This window comes from Sus scrofa, chromosome 2, assembly GCF_000003025.6.
Source record: "Sus scrofa isolate TJ Tabasco breed Duroc chromosome 2, Sscrofa11.1, whole genome shotgun sequence".
NCBI classification, from domain to species: Eukaryota; Metazoa; Chordata; class Mammalia; order Artiodactyla; family Suidae; genus Sus; species Sus scrofa.
This window is the reverse complement of record NC_010444.4, coordinates 40,804,682-40,830,061: the sequence shown is the minus strand read 5'-3', so window position 1 is coordinate 40,830,061 and position 25,380 is coordinate 40,804,682. Positions and strand designations below refer to the sequence as shown.

The 25,380-nt window shown below is 43.3% G+C and overlaps 2 protein-coding genes across 9 annotated transcripts in view; both read left to right on the top strand.

Moving 5' to 3' along the window:
* Positions 2,778-15,899, top strand: LDHA (lactate dehydrogenase A). 5 transcript variants are annotated; one of them, XM_013994501.2, is made up of 10 exons: positions 2,778-2,906; positions 3,347-3,854; positions 4,720-4,815; positions 7,053-7,202; positions 9,770-9,887; positions 10,851-11,024; positions 11,775-11,948; positions 12,623-12,740; positions 14,204-14,327; positions 15,157-15,899. In XM_013994501.2, the coding sequence occupies exons 2-10, from the start codon at positions 3,720-3,722 to the stop codon at positions 15,319-15,321; spliced, it is 1,254 nt and encodes a 417-aa protein (XP_013849955.2). In that variant the 5' UTR covers positions 2,778-2,906; positions 3,347-3,719; the 3' UTR covers positions 15,322-15,899.
* Positions 19,948-25,380, top strand: part of LDHC (lactate dehydrogenase C) — a 61,548-nt gene continuing 56,115 nt past the window's right edge. The window contains exons 1-2 of one of the 4 annotated variants that reach the window (XM_021077678.1): positions 19,948-20,476; positions 20,580-20,714. In XM_021077678.1, coding sequence (XP_020933337.1) covers positions 20,589-20,714 — 126 coding nt within the window. In that variant the 5' untranslated portion in view covers positions 19,948-20,476; positions 20,580-20,588. 4 annotated transcript variants of the gene reach the window in all.

Here is a 25,380-nt window from a genome sequence, read left to right as displayed (position 1 = left end):
GAAGAATGCTGTCTTTATGCCAGCAGATCTGGAATTGTCAGAAACATGGACCAACAACTAAAAGAACACATAGCAAAGAGAAGGGACGAATTAGATAACTCCTGGTTAAATTGGGGTAACTACTGGAGTTGGGTGGCATGGCTCATGCCTTTGGCTGGGCCCCTCCTTATGCTCTTCATAGCCCTCACATTTGGCCCCTGTATCCTGAACTATCTTGTCATGTTTGTCTCCTCATGCCTAGAATCTATAAAGCTACAAACGGTGGTGATGTCCGGGCCACACTTATATCAGCCCCTGGGCCAAGAGGACCAGGAAGGTTGATGCTTGTTCCAAAAATGTGAAAAAGCATCAAGAGAGGGGAATGTAGGAGAAAATATCCCAATAAAAATGTAGAAAGGAGGAGTTCCCGTCGTGGCGCAGTGCTTAACGAATCCGACTAGGAACCATGAGGTTGCGGGTTCGGTCCCTGCCCTTGCTCAGTGGGTTAACGATCCGGCGTTGCCGTGAGCTGTGGTGTAGGTCGCAGACGCGGCTTGGATCCCGCGTTGCTGTGGCTCTGGCATAGGCTGGCAGCTACAGCTCCGATTAGACCCCTAGCCTGGGAACCTCCATATGCGCGGGAGCGGCCCAAGAAATAGCAACAACAACAACAACAACAAAAGACAAAAGACAAAAAAAAAAAAAAAAAAAATGTAGAAAGGAGAGACCCCGGCCATGGTGACTAAGCAAAGTCTAGCCAACTGTCCCAACCACCCCTCCCCCACACATCTGCTTCTGTAAATTTGTTTCCACATCTACTACCTTGCCCGACGTCACTCCAGTCCAACTAGCCAAGCATGGACCCGGAACACGTAGCCCACAAAAGCCTTGTGAAACCCTTCTTCTGGGCTCAGACTCTGGAGAGCGATCTCCTCTGAGCCCGCCGGTATAATAAACCTGAGTTCTCCAACTCTCCGAGTGCTCGCTTGGTTTCTCGCAGGGTAAAAGAGCTGATCCACTACAGCCACAAAGCTGCCGGAGCTGGTACACTACAGCCATGGGGCTGTCACCAGAGCTGATACGCTGCAGCGCAGGGCTGCTGGGTATCTGCCGTAACACCAGGGCAACCACTTTCTTCCCAGAGAGAGGACCTCTGCTTTCACACATACACAGCAGACCCTGGCCTGTCAAAGACAGAGATGAATGAGGGCCCTGAAACTCAGGAAAGCCATCAGCTTTGCAAACATGGAAAAGGTGAAAAAAAGGCCGTCAGCGAGTGTTCAGAGGGCCCAAAGGGACATGTAGGGTGTGTCAGAGAAGGGTATGTTCTGTACAGATATGCCTGGAGCTGTGTATGTTCTGAACTTCCTGTTGTGTATTTGCAACAATGTCCCCAGTCAGGACTCTCATCCATCACCTCTCAACCACCTTACTTTCACCCTATCTCTCCTGTTCCCCCAAACTACAGTGACTTCCACTGGCCACCAGATACCAAAAAACCAAACTGGTATTTCATTGCCTAGCATTTAAAGCTGAAGATTCATCAGGCGCACCTTGAATTTCCTGCCTCCAGGCATTTGTTGGTCGCTTTCCTCAATATCTGATCTTCATCGGTTGAAGTCTTTTTCTAGGCTGAGCTCAGATGCTACCTCTTCCAGGAAGAGTACTCACCAGGTATTCCTGGATGAAGGACCTCTCTCTCCTCTGACTGCTAGAGCAATTTTTTCTTTTTTTTTTTTCTTTTTCTTTTTAGGGCTGCACCCATGCCATATGGAAGTTCCCAGGCTAGAGGTCGAAGTGGAGCTACAGCTGCTGACCTACACCACAGCCACAGCAACACCAGATCCCCAACCCACTGAGTGAGGCCACAGATCAAACCCACATCCTCATGGATACTGATCAGATTCTCTTCCACCGTGCCACAATGGGAACTCCGTAGAGCAATTTTTTCTACCTCTTTTGTGACAGTGTTACCTTCTGTCTTACATTCGAATTACAGAGAGGGATGCTGTTGCTTCCCCCCACTAAATTGTGAGCCTTTGAAGGCTTGTAAATTTGTCTTATTTATTTTTGTATCCCAGCACCTAGAATGGTGCCCTTTACCTAGGAGGCACGTAATTCAAAATACATTTATTAAACAAATGATATGGAGATGAATGAGAAAGTTCCTATTAGGAGCTTACCATCTAGTGAGAGAAAGATGCACAGCAGTAAGAACTCATTTAATGTAAAAAGCCCAAGGAACAGTACCTGACCTGTGAAGGTAAAAGTTTTAGGTGGGCAGAGATGGTGGCAAGGGGGATCATTCAGGTTGAAAGAACTGCCTAGGTAGAAGTGGGTGGCATATTTGAGGAAAATGAAAGCCTAGTGTGTCTTTCCAAGGAATCTGAATTTTATTCTGGAGGCCACTGACTGAGGATGTTCTTGAGGAGGAACATGATAAATACTTAATGAAGGAATGACTGTTTTGGATAGACACCATTCTCTGGCCAGGGTCACTTAGGAAAATCCGATGTTGCATGCTGAGTAGTACCCATTCTCCAAGGCTGGGCTGTCCCCTGCTCAAGCCACCTCTTTGTGGATTTTCCCTTTTAAAGAGACCACCCCCCAAAAAACCCTTGGTCAGGGTGAGAAGTCTGTTCTGCCTTCTGAAACAGTTTCCTGCCCCACCCTCAGCTTTGGCTTTAGTACTGAAAATCTTTGGTTTGGACTGCATCAGTCAGGGTTCTGTATTAGTCAGGGTTTCCTGGAGAAATGGACCATATATATAGAGGGAGAGAGAGAGGGGATGAGATTTATTATAAGAATTGGCTCATGCGATTACGGAGGCTGAGAAGTCTCAAGATCTGCTGCCTCCAAGCTGGAGACACAGGAAAGCCAAAGTTCCAGTCCAAGCCAAAGTTCTGAGAAGCAGGAGTGCCACTGCTGTAAGTCCCAGTCTGAGGGTTCAGAGACTAATGTTCAGCTTAGATAGGCAGAGACACCCACAGACACCCACTGTCTCTCACTAAGAAATGAACTTTCTGAGTCTAGGACTGGCTTGGGCCTCCTATGTAATTTCTTGACTTTTATGGAGTTGAGGGAGGGGGAAAGGGGTGGAGGAGGGGTAACATCCTATAGAGAAAAAGAAAAATCACGGCTTTGGCGTCATCAGCCTAGGTTAAAGTACCACTAAAATCAATTATTAGCTGTAGGATCTTGGCAAAGTCAGTCATCTCTTTGAGCCTTGGTTTTCTTATCTGAAAAATGGGATAATTATGCCTACTCCAAAGAATTAAAGTGAGGATGAGTGTGGGGATTGCCTAGCTTGCTGAATGATACACAGGAGGTGCTGAGTAAATGGTACTTGTTTTCTTCTTATTTGTAGAGTTAAACAGAAGCTCCTGTTCTGCATAAAAAGAGGGAAGCTGTGCTCAGAGTGAGCTCTTGTTCGGTGCCTTAATTTAGGGGACTGCAAACTCTCTGCCTAGATTATCTTCAGAGGTCATTCCAGAGCCCTCCTGGTGAAGGTTCCTACTTGCCTGCTCTCTGCCCTCCTCTTCCCAGCATCTGTGGTTGCATTTGATGGGCAGGCAGAGACCCAGCCCTGACTAAATGAGGACATTGTTGCAAAGACTGAGGAACCACAGACATTGTTGCAATCTGCCCTGCCCGAGGAAACTTGGAGACCTGTAGCTGGCCCTCAGCCCCTCTGCTGTGTGTTTGGGGAGACAACCTAGGTTTCTGGGCCTCCCAGAGTGATGGGAAAACCATTAGGATGTGCCAGATGTGCTGCTTTTCTGCAGTTGAGATTAGAGTTCTTTCAAAACCAAAGGGCCCGGGATTTTGGATTTTTCTCAGAAGTGGCGGCTAAATTGGTGCCCCAGGTGCAGGAAGTAAGTAGACTCACTCTTGCTCTTAAGAGACACATCAGCAGGTAGGAGAGCGGATCCACACACCCACACCTCTAAGGCAAGCTCGTCTGAAGGATGTACAGACTAGTGTGGTGGGAACAGAGAGAAAGGAGATACCAACTCCCTGGGTGTATGTGGTGGGGGAGAGGGGGGAGTACCAGAAGATGGGTCCAGTTGAAAAGAGATGGAGAAGGAAGGCCGGCCTGGAACCAGCATGAGCAAACGCCCAAAGGTAAAAAAATAATGATATGCTTAAACAAACAAACAAACAAACCAAGAAACAAAAAACCAGGCAGTTCTTGGGTGTGGCTGGGATACAAGGTGCTGGGCCGGTGGGGCAGTAGGGAGTGCGGACAAGAGGATGAGGCTTTCCTTTGAGTTATGGGACTTGGAAGTTTTAGCAGTAGGAGGTCAAGCTGGGTCAAGTTTTGGAGATCACTCAACTTAGGTAAGAGGAATACACTGAGGCTGTGCTAGGCACTTTCTTTCAACAAAAATTTGTCGAGTGCCCATTATGTGCTAGAAGCTGTTCTGGACACTGGACAACAGCAGCAAAAATTCAGATCGAGCCTTCCTTGAGAGTAACTTCCACATTTTAAGGAAGAGGAAATGAGGGTTGGCTTGACTCTGGCTGATGGCTCTAGCCTGGATTTCTGCGGCCGGAGGCAGCGTGGGTCTGGGCAGCCCTTTGCATAGCTGGGCGCACATGGGTCCTTCCGCTGCGTGCGCCACCGCCCCCCCCCACTGCCCCGCCCGGCTCGGAGCCCGCCCCCAGCCCAACCCACACGTGGGTTCTTGCACGTCCGCCCGGCTCCCCCTTGACGTCAACCTCGCTGTTGCTTTTAAGGCCCCTCCCGCTTCGCGCTCGGAGTACCGGAGCAGCTGCCGCCAAGTCCGGATCCGACACTGTGCGCCTCCCACGCCCGCCCGAAGTGCACTCCCGGTACGTCCCGCCCGGCGCGCACGGCGCCCGAGGGGAAGAGCGACAACTTTGGGCTTCTCTGTCGCCGCGCTGCCCACGAAGGGGTCCCTGCTCCCGCGAGGTGTTGGCTCTGCTTCCCAGAGACCTGGGCGGTGGCCCACGCCACGCATGGGCTTGGGACCCGCGGTAACCTCCTTTGGCTCTAAATGGGCACAGTAGCCTCTGGGTGGGTTGGGGAACCAAGGAGGTGGCCGCATCTAATCTGGGGTCGAAGGCCTGAGTGGATGCGGAAGGACCAGGATTCGACAGGTCTGAAGGGTGGGGCATACCTCTAGGCTCGAAATGGGCAAACCGCACAGAACTCGAAGTCCGGTTCTTGGAGTCCACGGGGCCGAAAAAGCTTCAGCAGTGTTTGGGTGGATTCCTGGAAGCCAGAAAGCTGCTGGGTGCCCTTTTGGTCGCATTTTAACCGTGGGACTCTCAAGAGGTGGGCTTCTTGAGGGCAGCTGCTGCCTGCAGATTATAGAGCGTTTCTTGAGTTAATTACATTTTTAAAGAAGCTACTGATGTATGGGCGCTACACTAGACATGGAGCATGCAAAGAAGAGGCAGTAAGGGTGATTATCAGCCAGCTCTCCCGCCTCTCAGTATATTGAGAGTAGGATCATCTCGTACCTTCTTCTCCTTTTGACAAATGGGGGAACCTACGGCTGGTTAGGGCATCTCTAAGGTCACAGTGAGCGGGTGGCCGACTTGGGAGGTAGGCCCTCTTTCTGCAGGGCTTCACCCGGACTCGTATTCCCACATGGAAGGGAGCACTGGAGCCCAGGACTCAGATTATGGTGAAACCTGGAGATGTCTGCAGAAAGAACTCCCTTCCCCCAGCCAGGCTTTAGAAACCTTACAAGGCTGTCTAGAAATAGCAGCAATTTGTAAGGAGAGACTCAATTCTAGCTTGGTGATTCTGGGCTGCCTGCCTGCAAACCCTCTCAGATATTTTTGCTCTTTGGGCTGGTGTCAAGATTAGACTTGGTGCTTTCACGATGCAATCTGTGATAATTTCTCCAGTGAATCCAATGTAGAATTAGATTAGGAGAGTCGAAGCTCCCCTCCCTGGCTCTGGAAATCCAGGGTTCCACCAAGTATCTATTAACTTGAGGGCTCCAGTCTTCAGGTCTCTGCAGCTATCGCTGCATTTCCGGTACTAACAAAATTTCCTCATACCGTTCCTCACGCCTTTGCACCAAGGATCGCGGCAGAAGCCAAACGAGGCGCCTCCGTGAGGGTTGACTAACAATCCTTGGTTCCTGGTATCAAGATTTAAAATCTGGCTTTGGCCGCGCGCCAGGCCGGGGAGGCTGCCAACCGTGCTTCACGTTGTTCATGTGTGCTTTGGAGCACTAGTTAAGTCTAAAGTCTGATTCGAGCTCACTCCCTCTGACCCAGAGAGCGGGTTAGTTTTCTTATCACGGGCGCTTTCGGGCGGGGTTCCGCAAGCATCTGCTTGGCTGTCGGGTTGGTGCCCACCTTTCGGGAGCCAGCCATCGCTAGGCACTACTCTTGTCTCCGCCCAGCGCTCTGAAATGCGCTTGCGCTCAAGGTAGTGACTGGCTAAGCGGATGGGGGAGGGGCGGCTGCCAATCTTCCGGGTCTGGGCGGGGCGTAAAAATGCAAAAGACTCTGGCAGAGGAGACAGTTAGTTGATCTCCGCCCCTTCTTCGGCAGCGGGGGTTGGGGAGAGGGAGAAGAAAACGAGTGCTTGCGCATGGGCGGAGATCACAGTAGGCCCCACTGGCTCCGGGATAGCGCGGTGAGGCGGTGAGGCCGTTAAAGGCACTTTAACCAAGTACTCGTGGTCCTTAAGGGGCTTGGCAGGAGTCCTGGTGACTGGAGTAGAGGGTCTCACAGTGCTCTTGTTTGAGGAAAGGCCAGCTCCACTTGGAGTTAATAAGTCAAGATGGGTGAGCCATCTGGAGGCTATACTTACACGCAAACGTCAATACTGTTTTTCCACGCCAAGGTGAGGACCTTTACACCAACATCCTCGCCAGACCAGATCCTGGCATTAGGCCTTTCAACTCCCCTTTGCCTATCTGTAGGGGTTTTTCCCATGCCCTTTTAGACGTCTCTTGTGTTATGTTTTTGTTTTTTTAGTGGCAAGTACCCCAAAAAGAAGCAATATATGGTTTTTCAGAACAGCTTTTGGTTAATATGCGTTAAAGAGGATGGAGTGACAATGCATGTTTTTCCCCCTATAGATTCCTTTTGGTTCTAAATCCACTATGGCAACTCTCAAGGATCAGCTGATTCACAATCTTCTTAAGGAAGAGCATGTTCCCCACAATAAGATTACAGTTGTTGGGGTTGGTGCTGTTGGCATGGCTTGTGCCATCAGTATCTTAATGAAGGTAAGTGAGAGCCCATCACCCTAGAATCCAAGGATACCTTGACTCCACTTCTCCAAGAATTGCATTATCACATTGTATATAAGTAATTAGGTTCATTAACTCATTCAAAAAAATTTGAAACAAACTTTTTTTTTTTTTCTTTTTGGCTATGCCATGGCATGCAGAAATTCCAGGGCCAGGGATCCAACCTGAGACACTGCAGTTGACCAGAGGCACAGCAGTGACAACTAGATCCTTAATCCACTGAGCCACTAGGGAACTCCTGAAACAAACTTTGAAAACATGATGCTATACCAAAAGGGCATCTAAACTACAAAAATTAAAGATTTTTAGGCTGGAGACCCAGTTTCTTAACTTCACTGTGCTGTATTAACCTGTATTAATTGCCTACAAATGAAAAAGTAGAGCCCATGCCTTTAAAAAAGCTAAAATTATTTCAAAGTAATTTTTGTCTTTTTTTTTTTTTTTTGCTATTTCTTGGGCCGCTCCAGCGGCATATGGAGGTTCCCAGGCTAGGGGTCTAACTGGAGCTGTAGCCACTGGCCTACGCCACAGCCACAGCAACGCCGGATCGTTAACCCGCTGAGCAAGGGCAGGGACCGAACCTGCAACCTCATGGTTCCTAGTCGGATTCGTTAACCACTGCGCCACGACGGGAACTCCTCAAAGTAATTTTTGAATTGAAATTGCTAAGTTCAGGCTCAGCAAATTAAGAATCTAACTAGTATCCATGAGGATGTGGGTTCAATCCCTGACCTTGCTCAGTGGGTTAAAGGATCTGGTGTTGCCATGAGCTGCGGTGTAGGTCACAGATGCAGCTTGGATCTGATGTTGCTGTGGGGGTGGCTGGCAGCTGTAGCTCTGATTGGGCCCCTAGCCTGGGAACCTCCATATGCCATGAGTGTGGCCCTAAAAAGCAACAACAACTATATATATATATATATATATGTGTGTGTGTGTGTGTGTGTGTGTGTGTGTATATGTATGTGTGTGTGTGTATATATATATATGTATGTGTGTATATATATATATTCAGATTTGGAGTTCCTAAGAGTGAAATGATCAATTCTGCATTCCAACAGGAATGGATTGAAATCAGAAGAAACTGCATAGTATACAACTCTTATTCCTTCCCCATTGCATCAGAAACTGTTACCATTTATTTTCCCCAAACCTATGAACCATCTGTGGTCTTTTTCTGGGATGTCCCCACCTCCACCAACTCAGGTGTGGTTAAGAGTAACTGCCAGGAGTTCCCGTCGTGACGCAGTGGTTAATGAATCCGACTAGCAACCATGAGATTGCGGGTTTGGTCCCTGCCCTTGCTCAGCAGGTTAACGATCCGGCGTTGCCGTGAGCTGTTGTGTGGGTTGCAGACTCGGCTCGGATCCTGCGTTGCTGTGGCTGTGGTGTAGGCCGGCAGTTGCAGCTCCGATTCGACCCCTAGCTTGGGAACCTCCATATGCCCTGGGAGCGGCCCAAGAAATAGCAAAAAGACAAAAAAAAAAAAAAAAAAAAAAAAAAAAAGTAACTGCCAGACCACTCATTATACTGTGTATGATTAGGGGTAGATCTGCAGCTCAGCTGGTATAACCTCTTTGGTTATAATAATCCACATCCCGTTTGTATTAAAGCTATTGTTGGAGTTTCCGCTGTGGTTGCAATGGGATCCAAGGCATCTCTGCAGTTCCAGGATGCAGGTTTGATCCCTGACCTAGCACAGTAGCTTAAAGGATCTGTTCGGCACAAGTCACAACCGCAGTTCGTATCTGATCCCTGGCCTGGGAACTCCACTTGCCATAGGGTGGCCAAAAAAGAAAAACAAAAAAGTAAAGCTATTGTTGGTGGAAGTTCTCATGTGATGCAGCAGGTTAAGGATCCTGCATTGGCACAGCTGTGGTACAGGCCGTAACTGTGTCACGGGCTCAGTCCCTGGCCCAGGAACTTCCACATGCCATGGTTGGGGCCAAAAATAAAAAGCTATTGTTAGTGTTCTTTGTCTAAGATGATCCTTTGAGATTTTATAGATTCATCTGAAAGGATATTTTTCACCAGTATTATGTAATATACAAATCTACATATTTACGTATTTACAAAATACGTAAAACTGTTAGTGTTGGTTAATATGTGGAAAATATGTAACCAGAGAATGGTCCAGAATATCACTTTTTAAGTCTTAATACTAGTCAATATCAGCTATTTAATGACTAACAACCTAAAATCAACGTATAAAACTGAATTCGAGAGAGTAAATAGAGCAATTTCACAAAATTGGATGTTATTCACTGCCAGTGGAGTGTTGTGCTTCTGTACAGTGGTGGTGGACCTTCTGCAGGGGCTGCTTCCAAGAGGAGAGAGGAGTTGGAAAAAGGGTCAGTGTATCTTCCTATGTTTAGGTTGTCTGTGAGTCAGCTTTTAGATGGAGGCCTGCCTCTACTTTGAGGAATGTCCTGATACTAATAGCAGTAGTAGAATTCTCCTACCCAGAAATACTGAAATTTTGTATGCTCTTCTAAAAATTTGGAAATGATACCTTCCCATTTAACTAAAAATTTTATGTCTTTTAGGAATTGGCGGATGAAATTGCTCTCGTTGATGTCATGGAAGACAAACTGAAGGGAGAGATGATGGATCTGCAACATGGCAGCCTTTTCCTTAGGACCCCAAAAATTGTCTCTGGCAAAGGTTGATTTCAAAAAGTTTATATTCCAGTCTATGCTAGACTTAATTCTTTATCAGGCTTGAAATTCTAACTGTACAGAGATTTCTTTTTTATACAGGATAAGAGAGCCCTTTGAACAATTTTGCACTAGTACCTATGGATATCAGTGTTTGAATTTTTAGCAAATGGTTTTAAGTGGAAATCTCATTGATGCATGATGTGGAAAGCATCTAAATTAGAATGTAATTAACAAAGTTTCTTAGGTCCATATTTTACCATGTTTCTTCAAATACTCAAATATACTTACTTCCCCTACTTCATTTCACACACTAGCACAAGGTTGAGAATAAGGTAGATGAGCCTGTGCAGCAGATATTCTTGTCTTGACCCTATCACGTTTTACAATTGCCAGCCAGGAAACTGAGCCATAGGCCCAAATAGTATCTTTTTTTTGACACTTGAAAATCGTTGACCACTTACCTGATAAAGGACTCCTTTACCTTCAACCCAGAGTTAGCCATCCTAGGCCATACGGTACTAGAAGCAAGATATGCTTGATAAATGTACAGTTGCTTCTGCTTTAGGGGAGGAAAAAAAAAAGCCTGTCCCTGGGCTGAATGACCACAGTTAAGTAGAAATAGGAGTATTATATGGCAAGAAATTAGGGAATTAGGGGTTGTCAGTTGTTTGATACGAGAATCAAGTAAATTTGATTCCTTTTAGCTCCCCTCACTTATAGTTATATAAATCCACAACATGACTAAAACCAGAATGCAAGGAAGGTGTTGATGTATTCTTCCTCCATGTAAGTGGCCACAGTGATAAAATTCACAAAGCAAAGTAGGAGTCTGAGGGGCATTAGGGGCATTTATACGCCACATGTGCAAAACACTGATAAAACTGTCCATAAAAAAAGTTAATGGAACACATTTTTGCTGGGATTATCTTAAAGGACTTAATCTGGCTGTTGTTTCTTTTTTGTCTAGACTATAACGTGACTGCAAACTCTAGGCTGGTTGTTATCACAGCTGGTGCACGTCAGCAAGAGGGAGAAAGCCGTCTTAATTTGGTCCAGCGTAATGTGAACATCTTTAAATTCATCATTCCTAATATTGTAAAATACAGCCCAAACTGCAAGTTGCTTGTTGTTTCCAATCCAGGTGAGACTTTAATGGCATAAAAATAGATGAGCTAGAGCAAAATTGACAGTATATATATCATAATCTGTGTGTGTGTGTGTGTGTGTATATAAATATGTATGTGTGTATATATATATAATCTTTTTCATTTTCCTCCTGGGAGTAGATTTATGGTTTTGTAAAATGGTTAAGTTTAAAATATTAAAGGGGGATACAATGCCTTTAATGTAGTCAGAACTTTAAAAGTTGTTACTTGCTTAAGATTTTGATAAGGGGTAAGTTTATGAATAATGTTTTTGTTTTGTATTATTTTTGGTTTTGAGGGCTGCACCTACAGCATATGAAAGTTCCCAAGGTAGGAGTTGAGTCAGAGCTGCAGCTACTGGCCTACACCATAGCCGCAGAAATGCAGGCTCTGAGCCAAGTCTGTGACCTACCCACAGCTCACAGCAACACCGGATCCTTAACCCACTGAGCGAGGCCAAGGATGGAACCTTTGTCTGCATGGATACTAGTTGCGTTCATTACCACTGAGCCACAACGGGAACTCCAGGATAATATATTATTGATGCAAGCTTATTTTCATTAAACTATATTTTTTTAATATTTACTGTACTTGCTGTATTATATATAGCATAGAGGTTTAAAAATATTAACCAAATATTGATTGGTCTTGATCAATATCAAGGTCATACAGGGCCGTATAACTTGAGTAGTCAATAATTATCTAATGACTCATCTAGTATCGCTGCCTAAATATTTTCTTCATAGTGGATATCTTGACCTATGTGGCTTGGAAGATAAGTGGCTTTCCCAAAAACCGTGTTATTGGAAGTGGTTGCAATTTGGATTCAGCCCGGTTCCGTTACCTAATGGGGGAAAGGCTGGGAGTTCACCCCCTAAGCTGTCATGGGTGGATCCTTGGGGAGCATGGAGACTCTAGTGGTAAGTATAACTTATTTTCTCTGTGAAAGAAAGATGGTGTAAAAATTGATAGGAGTATCATTACTAAATCAGAGCCTAAATCAGATGTCCATTCTTTAGGGTAGAATGATTTCCAGGAATCTTTTATTTTGGTATAATTATATCCTAAGAATTGTAAAGATTTTTAGCATTCTGTATGACATTTTCTGGTATAAGGGATATGGGATGAAATTTCTTTCTTACAGTAGATAGACATATAATAAGATGATAGCTCTTAGGCTACTTCTTTTAATATCACAGCTGTTTATACTCAAACTGTTTAGCCCTGAAAGAGTCAGCCAAGCCAAATGGAGGGTATGAGAACAAATATTATTATCACAGTTGAAAGATGTTATCATTTGTGCAGAGTCCTCAGTTCCTTATGCCAAGAAAATTCCTCTTATGCTCTCATCCTGTTTCATCTCAATAGGTTAGGAAAATAGGTTAAAATAAGAGTATAACTGATAGTATAAAACTGATAGTTTTACATAATCTAATCATTGAAAAGTTAAAAGTTGGTGTATTGGTAGTCTTGACCATCTCTACCAAAAGGGGGTAATCTTCCACAGATAAGACAATTTTAGAAGAATAGGTCAGGATGACTAGTTTGCTGGCTGGCGCATGAAAATAAATATATTCTATACTATTTCTTCTAGTGCCTGTGTGGAGCGGAGTAAATGTTGCTGGTGTCTCCCTGAAGAATCTGCACCCTGAATTAGGCACTGATGCAGATAAGGAACACTGGAAAGCGGTTCACAAACAGGTGGTGGACAGGTAATAGATCTCATAATTTGTAATGTGAAAGGTTAAAATTTATTATTTTATTTAAAAAACTAAAAGTTTAATAATATTTGCATTCGATTTACTCTGTCAGAAAACTTGTTTTCTAAAGCTTTTTTAAACATCATACTATAAAAAGGTAAAGGCATTAAAAATTACAGACATTTATAAATGCTACAGTCTATCTTTATTTGCTGTAATTCTCTATAGTATGATAAATCTTTGTGTTTGTAATGTAAACTAATAAGATAAAAGAGGAGTTCCTGTCGTGGCTCAGTGGAAACTATTCTGACTAGTATCCATGAGGATGTAAGTTTGATCCCTGACCTTGCTCAGTGGATTAAGGATCAGGCATTGCTGTGAGCTGTGGTGTAGGTTACAACGCGGCTCGGGTCTGGGGTTGCTGTGGCTGTGGTGTAGCTCCTATTCGACCCCTAGCCTGGGAAACTCCATATGCTGTGGGTGCGGCCCTAAAAAATATATGTATATATAAGATAAAACAAGTTAGATTATGTATACCCTATTTGAGATTCAGTCTTCAACATCATATATGATTCATTAATTAAGGATATGAATCTTTAAATCTAGGTTCCTGCAGTAGAAACACAGCTAGCCTCTTGTTTATTCAGACGATTATAAAGTTTTAAGCAAGGTATAGATTCATAGTGGTACTAAAAATGTAAATAATTATTAGCATTAAAAATTGTTCAAATAGGAAACTTTCAGCTTGGTGGCATTATTTACTTTAAGTCAGGTGGCCATGTGTGGACCTCAAGTCTATGGAATTGAAGAACGAATCATCATTGGTCTAGGCAAGGCCGTCTTACTTGTATTTGTTTAATTAAAACCTGTAAAACCATCATCTAACCCAAGAAACGTTGATAGTCTGCTGTCAGCTAACTGTAGCATTTATTGGGTCAGAATTATTAGTCTGTTGGTGCTTAGAAATGAATGAATTCTGTTCTCCTCCCCTTTATCTCTGTGTTCCCCACTGGGCCCCCCTCACCCCCATGTGCACACACTTGAGATAATCCCAAGCCAAGCACGCTATATGAAATCTTCTTGGATTTACTTTTTAAAATTCAGTATTGCATTTTTAAGAATCATCCATTTTGTTGCATGTGGCTAAAGTGATTTCCTTTGACAGCTATGTAATATTCCATTGTATGAATACAGCACAATTTATCCATTTCCCTGTTGGAGAGCATTGGGCTTGTTACCAGGTTTTTGCTATTACCAACATACTGTTATGATACTAGTACATAATATCCTGCTATACATGTGCAAGGGTTACTCTTAGCTACGTAATGTGAGTTTACTGTATTATTTATATAGTATTACTTACTATATGAATTATATATTATAGAGCATGTGTTCATTGAAAGCTTTTTCTTTGTTCTCCCATCCTACTTTTTTCTACTCTTCCCTCCTCTTTCCTACACTTCCCTACCCTACAGTGCTTATGAGGTGATCAAACTGAAAGGCTACACGTCCTGGGCCATTGGACTATCTGTGGCAGATCTGGCAGAAAGTATAATGAAGAATCTTAGGCGGGTGCATCCGATTTCCACCATGATTAAGGTAGGTCTGTGTAGCAGTAGGTTGTATTTGAATGCCTTCGTTTCCTGTTTTTTTTAAAAAAAACCTCTTCTCTGGAGTTCCCCTGGTGTCGAGAATCCAAGTAGGAACCATGAGGTTTTGGGTTTGATCCCTGGCTTCGCTTAGTGGGTTAAGGATCCAGCATTGCCATGAGCTGTCGTGTAGGTTGCAGATGAGGCTTGGATCTAATGTTGCTGTGGCTGTGGTGTAGGCTGGCAGCTGTAGCTCTGATTAGACCCCTAGCCTGGGAACCTACATATGCCATGGGTGCAGCCCTAAAAAGTAAAAAAAAAAAGAAAAAAAAACAGAACTCTTCTGAGACTGCCAGTCCTCAATCATTGATTTAAGTGAAGTTAATTAATGCCTCTGAGACTCTTCTGAAAAGACTTGGTTGAGCTTTGGGATTAATGTCCACTAGCACTTTGTTCAGCACACAGATATTTGATAACTTGATGACTAATAAGAAAACTCTTATTAAATTGTGTTGAATGGGTGGATGACTATAAAAGAAATACATTTTTTTTTCCTTTGGGAGAAACAAATCACACTCAAGTTAGAGTTACCAAAGTGTTATACAGTAAAAATTGGAAAGTATGATTGATAATGACAATAATTTTGATTTTCTCTTAGAATGGAAATCTTTTAATGACTTTCTTTTACACTGTTCATGACATCCTGCCTGAAAATCTGGGAAGGAATTTCTGCTTATCAAGTTCTATTAAATAAGCTTTGTAATTATAGAGAATGAAAGTCTTTGGAGATCTCAGAATGAATAGAAAAAACATAAAAATATTTTTCATTTTGTCTCCAGGGTCTCTATGGGATAAAAGAGGATGTCTTCCTTAGTGTTCCTTGCATCTTGGGACAGAATGGAATCTCAGATGTTGTGAAAGTGACTCTGACTCCTGAGGAAGAGGCTCATTTGAAGAAGAGTGCAGATACACTTTGGGGGATCCAGAAAGAGCTGCAATTTTAAAGTCTCTCATAACATATCACTTTCACTGTCTAGGCTACAACAAGATTTTAGTTGGAGGTTGTGCATATTGTTCTTTTTATCTGATCTGTGACTAAAGCAGTAATGTTAAGACAGCCTAGGAAAAACAGCCATTTCCTAAAGTTAGGAGTGGTTCATAAACCCCCACAGCTGTATCCTGATGTTGGATGGTACTTATCTTGTGTAGTCCTAAATTGGTTCTTGTAAAATAGTTCTACTTTCTCAAGAGGCACCCGGGCCAGTGTTGCAGATGCTGCAGTTGCCTTTCAAGCCAGATATATGTTTACTCTGTGTTATATAATATCTGGTTCCTTTAGCTAAGATGCCCAGTCTAACTCTTTTATCTCCAATTAATCACATCCTGGGATCCAATGTACAAATCCAGTATTGCATGTCTTGTGATAACTATTCTAAAGAATCTTATTTTATGTACTGTATGTATCAGAATAGTGTACAATGCCATGTAATGTAAGAAGAAAAATCAAAATCTATATAAATAATGCAGCCAACTATCCAGCTGTTATACCAACTAAAACAACAAATAAACCTTGAACAGTGACTACACTCTTAATTTCTTATATTAAGATACAAAGTCATAAAGCTGCTATATTTGTTCATTACCTTGGAAAGCATTAGGTTATTCTTGGGTAACACTGTGGTGATGTGGGGAGGGGCATGCCCACCCAGACCAGGGATTGAATCCAGTCCACAGCAGTGCCCTGAGCTGCAGCAATGAGAATGATGGATCCTCAACCTGCTGAGCCACACAGGAACTCCCAAATATATATATATTTTTTGGCCACACCTGGAGCATATGGAAGTTCCTGGGCCAGGGGTCAACTCAGAACTACATCTGTGACCTATGCCACAGCTCATGGCAATGCCAGATCCTTAACTCACTGAGCAGGGCCAGGGGTTGCACCCACATCCTCACAGAGATAGCACTGGGTCCATAGCCCACTGAGCCACAATGGAAACACCTGCAATGATTTTTTTTTAAGGTGAACTATTTACTAATGCTCAGACTTTAGTAAGAATTAATAGGAGCTCCCGCTGTGGCACAATGGGAGTGGTAGCATCTCTGCAGTATCAGGACTCAGATTTGATCCCCAGCCTGGCATAGTAGGTTAAAGGGTCCAGCATTGCTGCAGCTGTGGCATAGGTCACCAGTGTGGCTGGAATCTGACCCCTGGTCTGGGAATTCCATGGGGTGGCCAAAAAAAAAAAAAAAAAAGAATTATTGAGGGTGTACCTAGATTGACTAAGTTGTTTTGTTACCATTTTCATTGTAATCACTTGTTTTAATAGTAGTCCCAAAGCATTATAACATGATAATAGTGCTAATTATAATTGGGATCCTACAATTCATGTAGGTAATATTCTATATATAAATGTAAAAAACATAAGCAGTGGTATTTTACCACTACAGGGGGACAGAGATTTTCAAGACCTTTTGCTCTCTGGAGGCCAGTACCACAACGAAACTTAACAATTTTGAAAGAAATAGTCTTGGTGGTTGTCTACTCAAAATTTTTCTTTAGATTTCCCTCACAGTATTTCTATAACTATGACCCTCTCCAGGCCTAAAAAACATTACTTCTGGAGATTAACTGGAACAAATTTATTGTCATCACCCCTCCAGAATTTTCCCCTAAAGTCCCTTTTCTGAGAGCTAGTTAAGAGAAATAACTATGTAAGAACTGTTTTTTCTTTGGGCCACACCTGCTGCATGTGGAAGTTCCTGGGCCAAGGATGGAGCCCACACCACAGCGTGACCTGAGCCACTGCAGTGACAATGCCAAATCCTTAACCTAATGAGCCACCAGGGATCTCAACTGAGAACTTTTAAATTACTCCCCCCAAAAGAAACACTTGCACTTATTCCTGTAGCCTTTGGTAGACTTTGTAGCATCTTCAGTCTTTAAAAAAAATATATATTTACCTTTATTTCATATTATTTGATACAGAAAATTAGGCAATATCAACATGACCAAAAATGCTTGACAGAATTTCTTAAACTAATTTTCCATGAATTTTCAGATTTAATCTTGTAAAGCTTTTTCACTTTCTGGCACATTACATGTTCCGTGTTCACCTTGTACCTTCTTGCCCCAGGCAACTGATTGGCCAACTCTGCAAGGAGCTTACTGTTTTTTACAGAATATGATCTCATTTTGGTCCTAATAACCTTGGGAAGTGGATTAAGCAGGCCTTACCCCCAATCTCACGGAAGCTGCTAGTTAGTGAAGGAAGCAAAGAGAAGGTTCAGAACAAGTGCTTAAGGCAGATAAGAATGAAGAGCCTCTTTCTTTACCCAGAGCAGAAGTTTCGTCAGTACCTACATGATACCTCCTATGGCCTGAGGCAGGTCTAGAGCTTGAATTTGGAAGTCACCCAGGTCAGCAGTGTCTCCCACTCAGCCGTTTATGTGAGGTTCCAGAGCTAGGAGTTTCTGTGAGAGGAAGCACACAAGCAAGCAGTAGCACAGGACCAATAGCTGCTGCCACTCCCGGGAACCTCTTGCTTGAGGCTGGTAGTGGGTTATGAAAAGTGATATAAGACAAACAGGAGAGATGTAGGGAGGTGATAACACATTAGTCAAGAAAAGCTAGAGGAAGTGCCATTTACGTTCAAAACTGAAAGTGAACATGATCTTTTTTTTTTTTTTTTTTGGCTACCCAAAGGCATACAGAGTTCTCAGGCCAGGGGTCAGATCTGATCCCAGTTACCTAGGCTACAGCTGCACAGCTGCAGCAAGGCCAGATCCTTAACCCACTGTGTTAGGTGGACAATCCCATTGCACCACAGTGGGGAACTCTGCGGACACACAACTTTGAGAAAGGCTAGGGAAGAACTTTCCCAAATAGATATTTGCTCAGGAATAGCAAAAAGTCCTGAGCCAGGAAAAAGCTGTCTAAAAGCTTGAAGGGTACTCGCTTTGGCAGCATATATACTAAAAAACTGGAACGATACAGAAAAGATTAGCTTGGCCCCTGCACAACAGAGAAGATTAGCACGGCCCCTGACACACAAATTTGTGAAGCATTCCATATTTTTGGGATGGATTGGAAACTTGGGGTTAATAGATGCAGACTATTGCCTTTGGAATGGATAAGCAATGAGATCCTGCTGTGTAGCACTGGGAACTGTATCTAGTCACTTATGATGGAGCATGATAAAGTGAGAAACAAGAATCTATACATGTATGTGTAAGTGGGTCTCCATGCTGTACAGTAGAAAATTAACAGAACACTGTAAACCAGCTATAATAAAAACATAAAAATAATTATATATATATTCAAAAAAAAAAAAAAGAAAAAAGCTGGAAGGAAGTGTGGTTAAGTGTCTTCAGATGAAGTTGGAAGGATAGAAGGAAGCTAGGTCTCAAATAACTCTTAGGTTATGGTAAAAATTGGCCATTTTAAGTGTAATGGAAAGTCACTGAAGGTTTTTGCTTTTGTTTATGTTTTTTTTAGGGCTGCATCCACAGCATATGGAAGTTCCCAGGTTAGGGGTCAAATTGGAGCTGTACCTACCAGCCTAGGCCACAGCCACAGCAACACCAGATCTGAGCCGAATCTGTGACCCACATCGCAGCCCACGACAATGCTGGGTCCCCAACCCACTAAGCAAGGCCAGGGATTGAACCCACGTCCTCATGGTTACCAGTTGGGTTTGTTACTTCTGAGCCATAACAGGAACTCCCATTAAAGGGTTTTAAGCAGGATTATTGCATGATCTGAGCCACATTAAAAACAGCTATAGGATTTTATACAGAAAATGAATCATCCTTTAGATTTTAAAAAGGTTCAAATACAAGTGATAACAAAAGATGATAGAGGAGGAGTTTCTGTCGTGGCACAGCAGAAACAAATCCGACTAGCATCCATGTAGGGAGGTGATAACACGTTAGTCAAGGAAAGCTAGAGGAAGTGCCATTTACGTTCAAAACTGAAAGTGAACATGATCTTTTTTTTTTTTTTTTTTTGGCTACCCAAAGGCATACAGAGTTCTCAGGCCAGGGGTCAGATCTGATCCCAGTTGCCTAAGCTGCAGCTGCACAGCTGCAGCAAGGCCAGATCCTTAACCCACTGTGTTAGGTGGACAATCCCATTGCACCACAGTGGGGAACTCTGCAAACACACAACTTTGAGAAAGGCTGGGGAAGAACTCTCAGTGGGTTAAGGATCTATTGTTGTTGTGAGCTGTGTTGTAGGCCAGCAGCTGCAGCTCTAATTTGACCCCTAGCCTGGGAACCTCCATATGCCTCAGGTGCAACCCTAAAAAGACCAAAAAAATAAAATAAATAAAAATAATAGAGGAAGTTTTGTCCCCTTCGTGAATTATAAGTAAATTCTTGGGGTAAATTAAAATTACTTTAGAAAACTAGACTCGGCCTTTCCTTTTCATTACTACCCTCTGTTATCTCAAGAGAAATTCAATGTCTATTTCTTTTCTTTTCTTTTTAGGGCCTCACCTGCGGCATATGGAGTTTCCCAGGCTTGGGGTCAAATTAGAGCTGTAGCCGCTGACCTACACCACAGCTCACAGCAATGCCAGATCCTTAACCCACTGAGCAAGGCCAGGTATCAAACTTATGTCTTCATGGATACTAGTCAGATTTGTTTTGGCCGAGCCACGATGGGAATTCCCAACGTCTATTTCAGCACTCAGTTCTTAAGTTATAGGGCAGAAGTGAGGAAGCCACTGCCAATGCACCTGCTCCTGGGGCCAGGCCGGGGGCGGAGCTTGCGTGCTGACGAAGGAAAGCCGTGCGTGCGTGCGGGCTTGCGTAACGATTCAGAGACTAACGGTCGCTTGGCTTGACACCTCAACTGGCGTTGCTAGTTTTTTTGTTTTTGTTTTTTTCATCCTGGTGTAACTTTAAAAAGGCAGCTTAGAGGCGCTGCGCTTTCTGGCTTACTGTACTGACTTGCGCCACGCTAAGCATTTGGGAGTGACTGGAATTGGAGCGAAAATGGTGGCTAGGGACGGGGAGAAGTTTTAAAAACCTTTTGGTGCCGCAGTCGGTAACACTGATAGACTGACCGGTGCTCTGCCTCCCCACAGCCATCGACCAGGTTTTTTTGTTTGGCTCCGCCATACCCGTGGCTCCAACATTCTGCGAAGTCAAGAGGTAGTTCCTTAGAGGTTCGGTGTGGTTAGTACATTGGTAGGTATGAATGAGAGTGATTAATTCAGGGAGTTTGATTCCACTGAAATTGCATTATCCCTGTCAGGTTCTCAAAATGTCAACTGTCAAGGAGCAGCTTATTGAGAATCTAATTGAAGAAGATGAAGTCTCCCAGAGTAAGATCACCATTGTTGGAACCGGTGCTGTAGGCATGGCTTGTGCTATTTGTATCTTATTGAAGGTAAGATAAGCCTATACGGAGGCTGAAAAATAAGCACTTACAGGTCTTGTGGATGTTGATGAGCAAGGGGTTGCAGGGTTAATCACTTGAGAGCAAATAAGTATCAGCTGACTTTTACACAATTTAAGACACGTTTATTTGGAGTTTGCCATGTGTTAGGCCTTGCCAGACTATTTAAATTTATTCATCGGAGACAAGTTAGTTGGCATTATTTTGTTAATATTATAATATTTTCTGTTAAAGTGATTCAGCATTTTGCTTTACTTGAAGATAATGGGTGAAAATCCTATTTCCCAATGGCTTATACTTTGATTTTTGTTTTAATTACATAAGTATTACATACACATTGTAAAACAAAAAATACCAACTTTGATAAAGTATCAGTGGAATTCTTTTCATTTTTCTATTTCCAGAACATCTTTTCATGGGCTTGTTGGCCATTTGTATATCCTTGGAGAAATGTCTACTTCAAATCCTTTTCTCATTTTAATTTTTATTGGCTTTTTTTGCTTTTTAGGCCTGCAGGTGCAGCTTATGAAAGGTCCCAGGCTAAGGGTTGAATCGGAGCTGCTGCTGCCGGCCTACACCACAGCCACAGCAACGCTAGATCCAAGCCGCATCTGCAGCTCATGGCGAAGTTGTCTCCTTAACCCACGGATGAGGCCAGGGATTGAACCTGCATCCTCATGGACACTAGTCAGATTTGTTTCTGTGGAGCCACAATAGGAACTCTCCTTTGCCCATTTTTAAATTGTGTTATTTGTTGCTGAGTCTTAGGAGTTCTTTTTATATTCTAAATATTTGCTGCTTATCAGGTAAATTATTTTCAGATATTTTCACCCATTCCTTGGGTTTCCTTTTCATTGTGTCCTTTGATGCATAGAAGTTTAAAATTTTAATGCAGTTCAATTTATGTTTTTGCTTTTGTTGCCAAATCCAATATCATGAAGCTTTCCTTTTATCTTTTCTTCTAAGAGTTTTATAGCTTTAGGTCTTACATTTAGGTCTTTGATCCATTTTTAGTTAATTTTGCCTACGGTATAAAGCAGACAGTCCAACCTCATTCTTTTGCATGTAAATAGCCAGTTATCCTAATAGCATTTGTTGAAAATTCTGTCCTTTCTGTATTGAATGATCTTGGCGCTCTTTTTTTTTTTTTTTTTTTTTTTTTTTTTGGCCTTTTAGGGCTGCACCCAGAGCATATGGAGGTTCCCAGGCTAAGGGTCTAATTGGAGCTATAGCTGCCGGCCACAGCCACACCAGATGCGAGCCGCATCTGTGACCTACACCACAGCTCACAGTAACACCAGATCCTTAACTCACTGAGTGAGGCCAGGGATAGAACCTGCAACCTCATGGTTCCTAGTCAGATTCGTTTCTGCTGCACCACAATGGGAACTCCGATCTTGGCACTCTTGTCAAAAAATATCTGACCATTCACATGAGAGTTTTTTCCTGGGCTCTCTGTTCTATTCCATTGGTCTATATTTCTCGTTATGTTAATACCACAGTGTTTTGATTATTGTAGGTTTGTAATAAGTATTGAAATGGGAAAGCTTGAGACCTCCAACTTTGTTCCTTTTCAAGATTGTTTCAGTGATGTAGAGTTTCTTGAGATTCTGTATGATTTTTTTTTTTTTTTTTTTTGTCTTTTTAGGGTCTCACCTCTGGCATATGGAAGTTCCTAGGCTAGGGCTTGAATCAGAGCTACAGCTGCCGACCTCCACCACAGCTACAGCACCATGGGATCTGAGTCATGTCTGCACCTATACCACAGCTCATGGCAATGCCAGATCCTTAACCCACTGAACAAGGCCAGGGATTTAACACGTGTCCTCGTGGATGTTAGTCAGATTAATTTCCACTGAACCACTACGGAAACTCTTCCATGTGAATTTTAGAATGGACTTTTCTATTTATTAAAAAAATGCCATTGCCGGAGTTCCCATTGTGGCGCAGTGGTTAACGAATCTGACTAGGAACCATGACGCTGCGGGTTCGATCCCTGGCCCTGCTAAGTGGGTTAACAATCCAGCATTGCCGTGAGCTGTGGTGTGGGTCGCAGATGCGGCGGCTCGGATCCCGTGTTGCTGTGGTTCTAGCGTAGACCGGTGGCTACAGCTCCAATTCAACCCCTAGCCTGGGAACCTCCATATGCCACAGGAGTGGTTCAAGAAAAAGGCAAAAAAAGACAAAAAAAAAAAATGCCATTGGGATTTTGGTAGTGGTTGCATTAAATCTGCGGATTGCTTTGAATAGTGTTGACATCTTAACGATATTGTCTTCCATTCCATGAACATTGGGTGTCTTTCTATTTATTAATTTGTCTCAGCAATATTTTTTAGTTTCCAATGAATAAGTTTTTCACCTCTCTAAATGTTTTAAAGGTATTATTTAATCTTTAAAACAACCTTAAGAGGTAGGTTCTGTTATCATCTCCATTTATAAATTAATGAAGTATAGATGTTAGATAGCTTGCTCGTGGTTAAAAGGCAAGTAGGTGAAAGGGCCAGAATCCAAACAGGCAATCTGGACACAGATCCTGTTCTCTTAAAAGCTTTACTACATTAATTAGACAATTTTTGGAAACCTGCAGAGGGAGATGACAAGAAAAAACAAAGCCAGATAAGTTCCAGAAAGCCTGGAAAGGCTCAGGAGTTGGAAGTATCATTTGCCTTCAAGATGGAGGTAATGGATGGGACTAAAAATAGGATGATTTAGGAGTTCCCATAGTGGCTCGGTGGTTAATGAATCCAACTAGAAACTGTGAGGTCGAAGGCTCGACCCCTGGCCTTGCTCAGTGGGTTAAGGATCTGGTGTTGCCACGAGCTGTGGTGTAGGTCATAGACTCGTCTTGGATCTGATGTTGCTGTGGCTGTGGTGTAGGCCAGTGGGTACAGCTCTGATTAGACCACTAGCCTGGGAACCTCCATGTGCCACGGGTATGGCCCTAGAAAAAGACAAAAAAAAAAAAAAAAGGGATGATTTGTTGAAAGTTTATATAATGAGAAGGAAAACCACCAGATTCTCCTTTGCCCCTTAATCAACCAGGTAACCACCTCTCCCATCCCAGCAGGCAAGAGGAAGGAGCTTATTCTTTAGAGAAGTTTAATTAGACAGGCTCTGCTCTCAAGATAATCAAGGACAGTAGAAGACAAACATCTCACTGAAAGCAAGAGGATTCAATGAAAGTCTACATGTTTGACAGTGAGGCAAGAACCCTCTTCTGCTGGGCTGCTAGTTGTAGACTCTCAAAGACAGAGTATAGAAAAGAGATGAAATTAGAGGATCAATTGGGAGGTCCATTAGCTGATTAACATTTCAGTAAGAAATAAGAAAGAGGGAGTTCCCATCGTGGCGCAGTGGAAACAAATCCAACTAGGAACCTTGAGTTTGCAGGTTTGATTTCTGGCCTCCATCAGTGGGTTAAGGATCCAGCATTGCTGTGAGCTGTGGTGTAGGTCACAAATGAGGCTCGGGTCCTTCATTGCTGTGGATGTGGCGTAGGCTGGCAGCTGTAGCTCTCATTAGACCCCTAGCCTGGGAACCTCCATATGCCGTGGGTGGGGCCCTAAAAAAGAAGCCAGAAAAAAAAAGAAGAAAGGGGGTGAAGGAGATTATTCAGCAGATAAAAGGACATGAGTCGCAGATATAAAGAATTCATTGAGTGCTCAAAACAATCAAAAAGAGCCTACTCCAAGGGATATTATCATGAAACTTCAAAACTCAAATTGTGAGAGAAGGTCAGTTGTTAGAGCCCATTTATTTTCTACTAGAATCCATTATACTCAGGCAAATGCCCAAGTGAAACAGTAGTTCAAGACCTTGTTTTTGGAGATCCCATTGTGGCTCAGCGGTAACGAACCCAACTAGTACCCATGAGGACTCGGGCTCAATCCCTGGCCTCACTCAGTGGGTGAAAAATGTGATGTTGCCATGAGCTGTGGTGCAGGACGAAGACGTTGCTCAGGTCTGGCATTGCTGTGTCTGTGGTGTAGGCTGGCAGCTGCAGCTCTGATTTGCCCCCTAGCCTGGGAACTTCCATATGTCACAGGTGCAGCCCTTAAAAAAATAAAAAAATAAAAACCCTTGTTTGCAAGTCACATTGATGTAAATTTTGGGATAAATAGAACGTGATGAAGGATATTAAAATATGCAGGGAGTTCCCTGGTGGCTCAGTGGGTTAAGGATATGACATTGTCACACTGTGACTTGAGTTCAGTCTCTGGCCTGGGAATTTCTATATGCCATGGGCAGAGCCAAAAAATAATGTGTATTCATATAGTCCATTGATGTGAAGGGACATATGAATACAATGACACCTGCATATTTCATTGAAAGGTGGTATTTTAAAGGTTTTATAAGGACATGTAAAGTCTTTTTTTTTTTTTTTTTTTTTTTTTGTCTTAAAAGGCCACACCGGAGTTTCTGTCGTGGTGCAGTGGTTAATGAATCTGACTAGGAACCATGAGGTTGTGGGTTCGATCCCTGGCCTTGCTCAGTGGGTTGAAGATCCAGCTTTGCTGTGAGCTGTGGTGTAGGTCGTGGATGCGGCTCAGATCCCGCGTTGCTATGGCTGTGGTGTAGGCCAGTGGCTGCAGCTTCAATTAGACGCTTAGCCTGGGAACCTCCATATGCCTTGGGAGTGGCCCTAGAAAAGGCAAAA